Source organism: Chanos chanos, chromosome 13 (genome assembly GCF_902362185.1).
Source record: "Chanos chanos chromosome 13, fChaCha1.1, whole genome shotgun sequence".
NCBI classification, from domain to species: Eukaryota; Metazoa; Chordata; class Actinopteri; order Gonorynchiformes; family Chanidae; genus Chanos; species Chanos chanos.
In genome coordinates, this window is record NC_044507.1 from 10,394,175 (window position 1) to 10,406,413 (window position 12,239).

Sequence of the window (12,239 nt, forward strand, 5' to 3'; positions counted from 1 at the left end):
TCATTACCCCAGGCAAGTAACTTTGTCTAAAGGTCAGACAGCCTCATGCACACTAGACAAGAAGCACTGTTGTATATGACACATTTCTGTGTGATTTGCCATAAAGCTTGTAAATAACATCTAGGGCTATGCCTACACCTGGAAGTTAAAAAACAAAAACAAAAACAAAAATGAAAAAAACTGTGTTCAGCCTAGGAGCCACCAATCAAAACTAGCCTCTGTTGGTTCTACAAGGTTCCAGTGGAGTAAACTGTGGTATAATCTGTAAGGCACTACAAGGGAACAATGAGAAAATCTAAGACTGTGGAGGATTTAATTGCACAAAGGTGCAGAGAAAGGTGTACTACACACATGTACTGACCACAGTGCATACCTACACACACACACACACACACACACACACACACACAAAAACACACGAGACACAAATATACATTCACGCACACACTCAAACATGCGCGCACACGCGCACACGCACACACACACACACACACACACACACACTCACTCACACACACACTGATGATCACGTTGTACATGCTAATGTTATTTCAACCACTTTGTGCAATCACATTGAAAGAAGATGAAAGAAAATTCTATTGGTATCAGAAAGGTTCCTGGTAAAATAACTGGGTGCAGACTGCTACATTCTAAAAAGGAGGAGAAGGAGGAGGGGGAGGGCAAGCTAAAAGTCCTACCATACATCAAACTTATTTTTCTTTTTTCTCTAAATGTGAACATGAACGGAAAAAAAGTCTATAAATACACTATAAAGTTTGTCTTTTGTTTATCATATTTCCAGAAGATTCCTCCAGTTGTCGGTAGGAGAAGATGGTGGGGGTTTTTCATTAAACCCCGCTTCATGAATGATTTGGAAACATTTAAGACAGTTCAAGGCCATCATTATGTTTTCTTTGAAGAGCAGCAGATATCCGTATTTCACCTTTTCCAAAGTTTTCATGGGAATTCCAACATCCACAAGGTGACCTTAGCATAAGTTCATGATGGATTTAAAAAGGAACGACCAAAACAAAACACTCCATTTCTCCCAAAGAAGGCCTATTGAAAAGGCCCTGCTGTAAAAGAAATTACTGATGCAAAATGTCCTTTCCAATCGTATATATACATACATATATATATATATATATATATATATTAGTAATAAAAACCCAAATCACAAAGAAAGTGAACTGGCCCTTTTTTTTAAAAGTAAAAAGAAAAAAAAGAAACCAAAACAACAAATTACGAAAAACGCTCCTTTAAAATGATACCCTTCCACGCTTCCTCTCAGAGTTACTCATATTTCTCTTTGCCTCTCGTCTTCATCCTTTTCTTCAAGTTTAACTGTGACAGGTTCATTCTCAGAAGGGTTTACCTGTCCATATCTGGGGTTGGGGGGGAGGTGGGGTTCTCTTGTCTCTAAGGGGCGGGGCATTAAGCAGCGCTGTGTTGGGCTCCAGTGTGTCGGTTCTAGAGGTACGGGTACTGGTTCATCTTGGTGGGGCTCAGAGGGTATCCAGTGTAGACAGTGGAGGCAGGTGACGCGCTGATGTAGGTCTGATGGGCGAACTGGGCCTGGTACTGACTGGGATGGAGGGTTGGCGAGGGTAACACACGGTGGCCCATGCTGACTGGCACCTGGTGAACAATGCCTGGTGGGTAGGTGGCATGTTGGACAGCATGGCGCGCTGAACCTTGCGATGCCACAAGGTGGGCCACGGTGCCAGTGGAGCCCAATGCTGCGGGGGCAGTGTAGGTATAGAGGTGGGGTTGGCCTGATAGGTGAGTGGCAGCCAGGTGGGGGTGGACATTGGCCGTGTGTGAGGGGCTGTTGTGGTGGAAGGAGTATGGAGCTTGGGCGGTGATGGTTGGGGCGATGTAGGCCTGTTGCCGTCTGTGACCTCCGGAACGTTCCACTGCCATGTGCTGTTGGGCCTTAAAGAACAGAGAGGAGAGAGGACCGTTACTTACCCTTACAGTCCTTACCTCACAACATGACACGCAAAACAAAACTGTTAAGTGGTACAGTTATGCATTTCTGCATGTAGTCTCGTGTGAAACCAGAACTAGCCATTTTCACAATATGACAAACAACATAAGTAACATGCTGCGTGTGCAGAAAGTTGTTGTTGCAACACAAAACACAACAAAACGGCACAAAACACATAAAATGTCAGGAGTGTCGCAAACTATGTCAATAGAAATATCAGGAAACAACCTGATTTAATGGAAATGAGGAAACCTGAACTCACAAGAAGTTCAGAAAAATATCAATATTCAAGACATATGTCATGACATGTTTGTTTCCTCACTGTATGAGACTTACTGAGACAGCTGTGTGGAAATTGATCTAGTCACTATCACTAAACCAACAGCCAAGTGTTTTCATACAACCTTGCCTTGTGAATAAAATCACATCCGTGACATGACGCAGAGAGTGAATATACAAACTGAGAAACGAAAAATAGAAGCCTTCAATAAATGGAATATGGAATTGGAACAAAGTCAAATATTTACAATTTCCCTCAAATATTTTCCCCCTGATATTCATGTTTGTCTACATTTCCGTTTTTGACATGTGTTTCGTGAGAGCATGTAGAGAGAGGAGATACACTGCATATTTTTAGCCAATCAGAGCCAGTCCTTACCTGGCTGAGATTAAGAGGCTGCTGCTGGAAGGGGTGTGGCCCAGATCTCTGCTGACGATAGGACCCGCCCCCTGTGAGGCCTCCGGCTGAGTGGTTATTGCCTGACACGCTGCCATTGTTTGTCTTGAACTTGTAGTTGGAGTTTTGGTGGCTCATGGTGTCTGCAGAATCAAAACATAACATTTACACAATGTTATGGAATGTTACATTATCACGGCCGACTACACAGGTTCTAAACTTGCTTTACATTTTATTTATTCATTTAACAGATTAATTTAGCTTTCATCCAAAACGGCTTCCAAGACAGGCAGGAAACAAACCAGGCGTAGAGCCATTCAGGCGTTGTATTTTACATGAGTGCCACTGCTAAGCTCAGTGGTTTGACGTAAACCTTTAACAATATTAACCTTTGACTACTTTAACCCCTGTGTATTAGTAAATATTTTACATAATTACATAATGTCACATACTTACAAGCCCCAGTACAGTGTTACCTTCATCCATACCAATATTCATTCATATAAGACGTAATATTGCTTAATTACATCATATTCAAAAGGAACCGTGTTTGTCTTCCATGTGTCTATTAGCCAGTGTCAGCGATGTCTCTTTGAAAACGGAGCTTCCTCCGGCCTTACCAGGCATGAGGCGCTCGCACTCGTTCATAGCCTCTGTGTTCTGAGTCTTCAGCGGGGGAATAATGATGGTGCGGGGGTTTCCGTTGGTGCTGTAGTTGTCCAGCACAGCACCCTTTGAGTCATAGCCATTGGCATTGGGGGGTCGGGACTCCACAGTGTAAGGGCTGTTGTTACTAGAGTCAGAGTCAGGTGAGTCATGCACTGTGACACAGCTGATTACGTTCTTCCTCTGCTTGGATGATGTGCTGTGGACAAGATAACAAAAGATCGTCTAAAGGAAGGAAAGGAAAGCTAACGACAGTTAACGATAGTGACACGTATCGCTTGAAAACAGAGCAATTTTAAAGATATATGTGATAGAGCGAACAATGTGAAATACTTGTTGTTTTTTCTCATGTCCAAATTCATTCTGAGTGCAGTAAACTGCGAGTAGACTGGTAGACAGAAAACAGTTGGGAAAGGTACATGATATTCAAAGGCAAATGATTTTTAATGTTCCATCCAGACCAAAGATGGGTTATATGTACTATGATTAATAATTTCAGAGAATTAAACACAAGCATTGAATTGTTTGAAATGTCATGCCATTTTCACATGTTTTTCAAGGTAAATGAATTTTACCCTATTCCTATTACAAATGATTGCAGCAAATGGTACATTTATAACAAAACTAATTGACTATGCATCTGTTTCTAACCATTTTGATAAGGAAAATCTCAAATTCGAGAACACCTCTAGGAATGACCTTTGACCCCTCTGACCTGGTGTTGGCTTGTTTGTGGTCGTCTTCTTCGTCAGTGTCGCTGCTGATGGTGATGACGCTGACGGCGGGGCTGGGAGTATCGGGAATGATGATGGTTTGGCGAGTAGGGTGGTGTTGGCTGTGTTCTCGTGTGGTGCTGGACGCCTGCTCTGCCCCCCAGCCTCCGCAGGTCTGAGGGGGCCCACAGGTGGAGGTGGGGCCATTCTGCACCACAGCACAACGTGGAGGAGTGTTTTCCTTCACTCGTTTCGAACGCTGAGGAGACAGGACTGTCTGCGAGGAGGACACTTCATATGCCGACACATTCCTGATAAGAGACATAAAGAGAGAGAGAGAGAGAGAGAGAGAGAGAGAGATTAGGAGCTATACCTCTATTCAGCTAGGTCCAGAACTAGATTTGATCCCTGTCCCTGAAAAATACTGGCCTCAGAATTTTTTTTTTTCTTTTCACTTTCTCCTACAAATTATTACTTTACATCGTGAAAGACGCAATTTGAAAGGTGAAGGTACGGGTGAAATTTCTCAGTTTTAACTGAAATGAGTTCGCCTCGGTTGCAGTACAGCTAGACTTTTATTGAGTATATTGACAGCGAAAATACAACTCATCTGAACTGTCCATGCCCTTCATGCTCCCCCTTAAAGTGTCCATTAAATGTTTAGATGGACAGAGGAAGCCAGGTCAGGGAAAGGGCAAAAGAAGAAGAAGCAGCGAGGGAGCGGTGTTTGAGTTCGGAGTCACTGTTGGGTGTGATGAGTTGTCTGACTGAGGAGGTAAACGGTGATGTCACTGTCGCGACATCTCACTGACCTGCTAGACGTCTGGTGCTGTTTGTTCTTTTTGGAGGAAGAGCTATTGGTTGACGGCTGTCTCATCACGTGGGCGACGCCCACATTGAGAGGCTGCTGGGAGGGCAAGGTCACATGACCGGTAAGCAGAGCTGGCTGCTGCATAATGGGGTTGTAATGACTTCCATGAGGATGTGGATTCCTACGGAAAAAAAAAAGAGAGATTTAATTAATTACTACATTACCACAGTATTCATTCCCCTAAAACGCTCTAATTAACCACATACTAGAATGCCCAATCTCTGACATGTTCTCTTTCCTTTTTGGAAACCTCCTATAAATACTTCCATGCAGAGAACACCTTGAGAACCGTTTTTCCCGAGACAGTGTAAAATACCATGAGATGTTTAACAATACGGATGCTATTTTTTCAATGTTTGTCCAGCAGGGAGCAGCAGGCGCCGTGGTGTACAGGTGGGACAGCAGAGGGGGCTGACGGCAGACACATCGGTCTTAGCAGAGAGGTCGCTATGCAGAGGGAGTGCGACACTTTTTCAGTGGTGTCGTCTGACGACAGCGGAGCCCCGCGGCTGCACCGGAGGCATCGAGTCGCAGTTCTCCAGACACCCAGACAACTAATCTGGAGCACGGCTAAATTGGGCCGATACCATCCTGAAGCTTTCGCAGTAATCTTTAAAACGTTATACTTCGTATTTCTTTTTCGAAAGAGTTTTATGCGCGCGCGGCGCGCGCCACTTTTGCTTTATCGCCTTTCAGCGGGTCCTTTTTTCGTCGGACGGTCCGAAACTCGATCTGTCGTGTATAATCATGTCTCGGCTCTCTGGGGAGGTGTTGTAAAGTCTGTAGAGCTCAGAGTACCAACTTAAACAAGCTTACAACCTCAGCCCTGTAACAGTTTATTCTGTCTACTCAAAGACATGTACTGTGCTTGGATAGGTCAACTCTTCATCAACGCTCTTCCTTGTCTTCAGAGCCCCAATAATGTGACACCATAAAACGATGCACCGACGTGTTTACTGTTTACTTTGCCAGCTGTGTAAGAAAAAGGGGGGATCTTACCTCCAGTTGGCCAGAGGTTGTGTGCCCGACATGGTATCGGGGATGACGGTGGCGTGCTGTACAGAGGTGTGTGTGAGTTGCTGCCAGGCTGGGGGGAGTAAGATTTGCTGTGTACCAGATGGCCAGGCCTGCTATAGAGAGAGAGAGAGAGAGAGAGAGGGAAAGAGAAAGAGAGAGAGGGAAAGAGAGAGAGAGAGAGAGAGAGAGAGAAAGAGAGAGAGAGAAAGGGAAGTTAGCTCCAGCTACATGTCAAGAGAGAAATAAAAGGAAGGGGAGGTTAGCACTGGAGCTGCAGACCCTTGACTGTAAATGTGTGTATGTGAGGGACAGAGAGAGAAAACATTGACCAAGAAGAGGCCTCCCTAAGCCGTTTCTACACACACCGAACGTGTGTTGTCACAGCGTTCAATCTCTGAGGTCAAAAATTGCTCCCTCCGTAGATGCATATGACACAGAGTAACTTATCACATTTGTGTGTTACACCTGTACTCAACACTGCCTCTGATATTGTCCATCGACTCATTTGACAAAGTCTATTGTTTTAAGGAGACAGCTTAATGATGGAAAGAAAAGAGCAAACAGCGAACAAGCCAAACAAAGACGACTTTCCTCTGTGGGACTGCGAACAGCCTCGGCCGCTTTTATTTAAAACTCTTGTTTTTCTTTTTTTTTTTTTCCTTTTTTTTTTTTTGTTCTTGGCACCAATATCTTAGAGATACATAATAAACTTGGAAAACTCAACCTAGCTCAGCATGTGTCTCTAAGAGAAAAGATAAGACTCAGTCTTAATAAAGATACGCAGTATCACCCAGGCAATGTGGTGATGTGTTAGACATTTTCCGAATCAGCTCAGCTTTTTAATTAAATTCAGAAGCCCACTGAATGGCTTTGAAAAGGGCTGCTTTGTATTGCTGGCATGGAGTGCACAAGAAGCGCCAGGCATAATTTGACCAGAGAGGAGGTTGGGAGACTGTCCGCAGATCTAATAGTTTAATGCAGCTCTATTGATTAGTGGTTTAATGTACAACTAATGAATTGTTCCTTTAATACCATTAGCACATTCTATTTACACAGGCATCGGTACGGGCTGCACTGTTCCACTCACAATGGGGACAAAAGCATTCGCTTGGCTTCACACAAAACCAAATCCAAAGGGCTGGTTTTGCGTTAAACTAAGAGTCTGACAAAACAAAGCGAAGACAAATACACAGACTTATGTATGTTTTGCTCTAAATTAAAGGAGAGAACTAACAAAGAGTTCCTAAAGATCCGTTTTCCACCTTCTTCTGTCCATATTGCATATTGTCTAGTGTATGGGTTTGGGCTCCGTATTGTGTTTTTGGTGGACGTTGTGATTGGAGGAGAAAAAAAAATAGATTGGAGAAATGAGAGTCGTTTATCAAAGGCCAAAAACAAATCAAAATCTATTATTCACAAACAAACAACAATATGAAGCTGCTTTATCATTGGTTTAAGCAATGATTAAAGGTGTCTGCTCTTGCAAAACCATAAACACCATAAAAACAAATCAAAAAAAAAAAAAGAGTTCCAATCTAAAACCACTGACATGCTTACTTCCAATCTGGCACTGCTTCCTTGGCGTGAGGGGGCCGTGGAGACGCTAACTCAACGTCGGGACTTTTATTTTGTTTGGACTAAAGATAAAGATGAATCTATCATAGAAACACCGTACACAGGCTAGATGAAACAATACAAAACAATTCCATGTGTTCAACACAACATGGGTGCAAATAGTTGCATTAGCTTAACATGACCTTCAAGCCTCTAGCCCACATTCCTGGCGCTCAGATCAGGAGGAGGAGGAGGGGCTGGGTCTGTGTTGTGTAATCAGCCTGTCTGCCCCAAAACGTTAACCCAGATAGGGAGACACTTCCATGCCGGCCCATCATCACAACACCTTCTTCCCACAGTCCAGCCTCCCTCACTGGGTGAAAGCCCTTTGTCACTATAGGAGCTCTGAAAGCACCAGCTCTTCCCCTCCCCAATTGTTCCCACATTTTCTGCATTCTTGATCCAGATAAAGGCCTGGTGCAAAGCCAGGCTGGGGCCTTCTGGAGACTGCACTCTTCTACTGCATTGAAACCCAGAGACGTGAGGCCACGCTGGGGAGAGAGAGAGAGACGATAGCGTGGCCCCCAGGCAAACATGCATCAAGAAAGACAGAAAGAGAGAGAGACAGACAGACAGAGAGATAGAGAGAGAGAGAGACAGAAGGGGAGAGGGAGAGACCACCCAACCGTCTATTCGAGGTTTTAAATCTAAGCTCCAGTCAAGAGTCAAGAGGTATATGCCCTTGAGTTTGAGAAGTAGAGTTTGAAGACAATCTGCCAACTTTCTGATTCTACCAGTACTTCAAGTATTTCATCACTATTCACATGAAGAGAACTTGACTTTTGGTAAATTCATCAGAGACGTTTTGTACTACGAGACCGAGCTTAAGCTATTTATAAACGTACTTTCAGAGAAACAAAGAGGAAAGCAAAACGTGATTACAGAAAATACAGAACATATGGGAGTGTATTTTACTTCTTCTATGCAAATATTAAAGCCACTTTCATTAGGAAACCGTACCAAGGCAAATAAACGACTGGAGAAGAAATGAATCCGATGCCAACACACTGTTATTTCCTTTAAGGGCTGTGGGGCGAACATCTGCAGTAGAAATGGTCTTCATTGTGATTTCTCTTCGGTATCTGACAGGCAGATAAAAAAGGCCGTGCCATTTGACTAATTAGAGACAAAGGCACATTTCAACTCTACATTATCTAGAACGTTCCAACAACGGGCAAGAGTCTTTCTAGAAGAGAGAAACCAAGTCATGCTGAACCACAATACTATCGTTCTATCGTTCGCGTCTTAATTAGCCATCGGGGCTTCGACTTTAATTCAAAATTCATTCTAAACCTTCACTCTAAAAAAAAAAAAAAAAAAAACCTAAGGTTTTCGGTTAAGAAACAGAGTTTCATTGGCCCTTGCCTTCCTGCCCTCAGGTTAAAAAAAAAACAAAAAACAAAACAGCATCAACAGATCTTACTTAAACCCGGTCTCCGTCATGCTCATGAGACCATGACGGCCTCTGACTGCAGGAGAGGAAACACAAGAGTCAGGTTATACTGGACTCAGGCCCGTCTGCCGCCAGCAAGACCAGACGCCGCCGTCTGATCCGCAAACGGGGGAACTTTATCTGCCTCAGAGAGCGAATGCGTGGAAAAGCGAGTCCAAGTCACTTCATTTAATATTCCAAAAATTGTGACAGAGCTTTTGATTTGTTGGAGGATAAATGATGTGAGTGTCATTACAGGAAGTAGGTCATGCTAATTGCCATTCAGTGGAGCCCAAGTTGGCTGTAATTGTGAATTTGGGGATTCTGAGGAAGCTAATTAGTTGAGGAAATATGGTTTCCTTATTACCATGACGATAGGGGAAATCTTTTTTGTCCTTTTTTTTTTTTTTTTTTTTTACCTGTGTCAATAGGCCAGGTTGGATCTGTAAGGGTTGGGCACCGGGGGCCTGAGTTACTATGGGAACCGCGTTCTCCATCCGCACAGAGTAGCCCGTGTGTTTGGAGGGAGAGGCCTGCAAACCTGAAGAGACATATGAAAACATCAGAGGGTGACGCAACATACAGCGTCGCACTTTCAATGGGAGCTCAGTCTCTGCTATAGAATTTCCTTACTATAAAAGACGGAAAAAATTAACAGTGAGTCATCCATCAGTTATATTGAACTTCCTTTCAAATAACTACATTTCAAACCTTATCTCAGCTTTTTAATACCTTTGCTTTGAGACACTTGAAGCAAATGATAAAGCTCCTCGAATATTACCATTATTTGTTAAGGTCTCTCCATACACCACAGTCTGCTGGTATATATAAATGTTGTTTTGGCTATGCTGGGCTATAAGCACTCACCTTGGAAGCCAGGGGGGCAGACGATGAGAGCCTGCTGGAAGGGGTCGGGTCGGGCTGCGCAGAGTTGGGGGGCTCCCGGCTGGAGGGGCATCGTCCTGGGGGCCACGGCAGCCATGGGGGCTGCAGAAGGCTGGTAGAGTGCAGATGGGTAGTTTAGTATGGAGACATCAGGATTGGCAAGGGAAAGGGTGGCACTGGTGGAGGAGGGAGCCAAGTTGGTGGCCTAAAGGAATGGGGGGGGATTAACAAACAAACGAACAAACAAACAAAAAAGCATGAGGTGCTAGTGGGCGAAGGGTACAGGTGTAAGAACGATGAGGGAGGCAGGATCAAACTTAAGTAATGACACATAATAAACAAATGAATAATAAATAAATGAATGAATGAATAAAGAAATCAATAAAACATAATGTAACTTCTCAGAAGTCATGCAGCATGGAATGAAAAATGTTTTTAAAAAAAAATGTGTTAAATTAAAAAAAAAAGTTTGGCTTTATGAAACACATTTCAAATTCATATCATTCTTCTCACTTTTTTTTTCTAATAAAATGAAAATACTGTATTCAGGGAAATCTTGACTGTGACTGTCTGCTTTTGTTTGCGACTCCAAAGCGTGTTCCAGTGAAATGACTTATCGAACGACAGAGGCAGAGCAGAGGCAGAAACAGAAAGAGAGCAGAAGAAGTGTGTGTGTGTGTGTGTGAGTGTGTGTGTGTGTGTGTGAGAGAGAGAGGGAGAGAGAGATTCAGTCAATGCCCTGATGCTCTTGTGTTTTGTCAGTATTGTGATCCTCACAGTGCTTAAGCTTCCTCTCTGTCTCATTAAGATCATATAAAGCTGCTTTTTCACTCTGATCTTAAATATTACCAAACATTGTAACTGCCAAGGGACATGCTAATATTCACAGTCTGATTACAAATCTCCTCCAGTGTTTTTCATCCTACTTAGATATCATATGAATGTGTTTGTTTTCCATTCTACACTAACATGTTCCACTGGGTCTGTACCAGTACAGCAATGCTTCTATACAAACTTGTGTGTATGTACACTTCTGACACAATTAAATCTTCCATCCGTTGCTGTATGGGAGAATCACTTGCAGAGTCATAACGGTTTGTTCAAGTTCATATTTAGAGTAATAAAAACACAGAGAGAGAGAGAGAGAGAGAGAGAGAGAGAGAGAGAGGTGGGGGGGTGTCAATAAAACCGCTTTTCTGTGACCGTCACGCAGGGCAGGTTGACATTTAAGTTTCAGGACAGCTGAAATTTTCCAACAACTGCAAGATGTAAAGTTTAATATTCTGGCTGTGATATTCTAATTAGGAGATGAACTGCAAAAATGATGAGGCAAAGTGAGAAACAAGTAATATTTAGATTAACCTTTTATAAACTTTTGAGCATGCCTGGCTTTTAATGGAAGATATTGCTCACTTTGGTGTTTGACTGAGACGATGCTCCCTCCATTTTATGCTACGGCTTGTAATTACAGCCTTTTCATTAGGCTAGCGTGGGGGAAATTCTAAGATAGAATTTTCATTTTTCATTTTCTCTCTTCTGCACAGTGAAGTCAAGCGCTGAAGGGGGAGAATGAATCAATACGTCAGCATGCCATTCATCACACCAAGCAAAACACTTTAACCCAGCTGCCTTTAGATTACACACAAACAGCGTCTCGCAGGGAACGAAAAAAAACCTGTGGGAAAGACGTAAAGTCAAAACGGCGACTTGCGTACTTGTTACGCTCAAAAAACAGTCCAAAAATACGGACATCGTGTGCCGGGGAGTCGTCGAGCGACGCAACAACTCCGCGACTTGGTTCTTTTTTTTTTTTTTCCTCCAAGATTGTACAAGGCGATAAAGTCTACCTACTGCTTGTGGAAAAAGAAAACAGGTCCGATGAAACGGAGTGTGAAGCCCTGCGTGTAGTTGACGATTCTCCTTGAGTTTTTTTTTTTTTTTTTTAATGGTTTAGATTTACTGATCCCGATGATAAAACAGAGTTGCATTAACGGGAAAAAAAAAAGAAAACTCGGCGGAAACTGGAGGAGAATATGAAACCTGGAAGCAGTGTAATTCTTAAGAGCTGCAAAACGCAAACCAAGCAGGAAGTATAGGTTGTCGTATATTCAATCAGCACATTGGGGTAGATGGAGTAAAGGATTTAAGAGACACACACACAGACACCCAGTGAATACGATGGTGCTGCGTTTTGACCATCCCGTTGAGACGTATGAAAGGTAATAGGACACTAGCCGTGGTCAGTGGACGGATCCTGAACTGATTACTGTGCACTGCTAAACTGTCGATCAGGTCATAAGATATGTTCGTCTCAGCCTAATAAAGAAAAAAAAGAATTTACCGTCTAAGGAGAAGGAATTTGACCTTTTTTTAAA

General features: G+C 43.1%; 1 protein-coding gene across 3 annotated transcripts in view; it reads right to left on the reverse strand.

Annotated features, from left to right (window-relative positions):
* Nucleotides 1-1,413: 1,413 nt before the first annotated feature.
* Nucleotides 1,414-12,239, reverse strand: part of hipk2 (homeodomain interacting protein kinase 2) — a 68,958-nt gene continuing 58,132 nt past the window's right edge. For 2 of the 3 annotated variants that reach the window (XM_030790742.1, XM_030790744.1), the window contains exons 8-15: nucleotides 9,847-10,069; nucleotides 9,399-9,520; nucleotides 5,916-6,046; nucleotides 4,858-5,037; nucleotides 4,048-4,356; nucleotides 3,287-3,531; nucleotides 2,649-2,809; nucleotides 1,414-1,935 (exon numbers count right to left, since the gene is read on the reverse strand). In XM_030790742.1, coding sequence (XP_030646602.1) covers nucleotides 1,471-1,935; nucleotides 2,649-2,809; nucleotides 3,287-3,531; nucleotides 4,048-4,356; nucleotides 4,858-5,037; nucleotides 5,916-6,046; nucleotides 9,399-9,520; nucleotides 9,847-10,069 — 1,836 coding nt within the window. In that variant the 3' untranslated portion in view covers nucleotides 1,414-1,470. The remainder of the gene's footprint in view (nucleotides 1,936-2,648; nucleotides 2,810-3,286; nucleotides 3,532-4,047; nucleotides 4,357-4,857; nucleotides 5,038-5,915; nucleotides 6,047-9,398; nucleotides 9,521-9,846; nucleotides 10,070-12,239) is intronic. The other variant, XM_030790743.1, reaches the window with a different exon arrangement.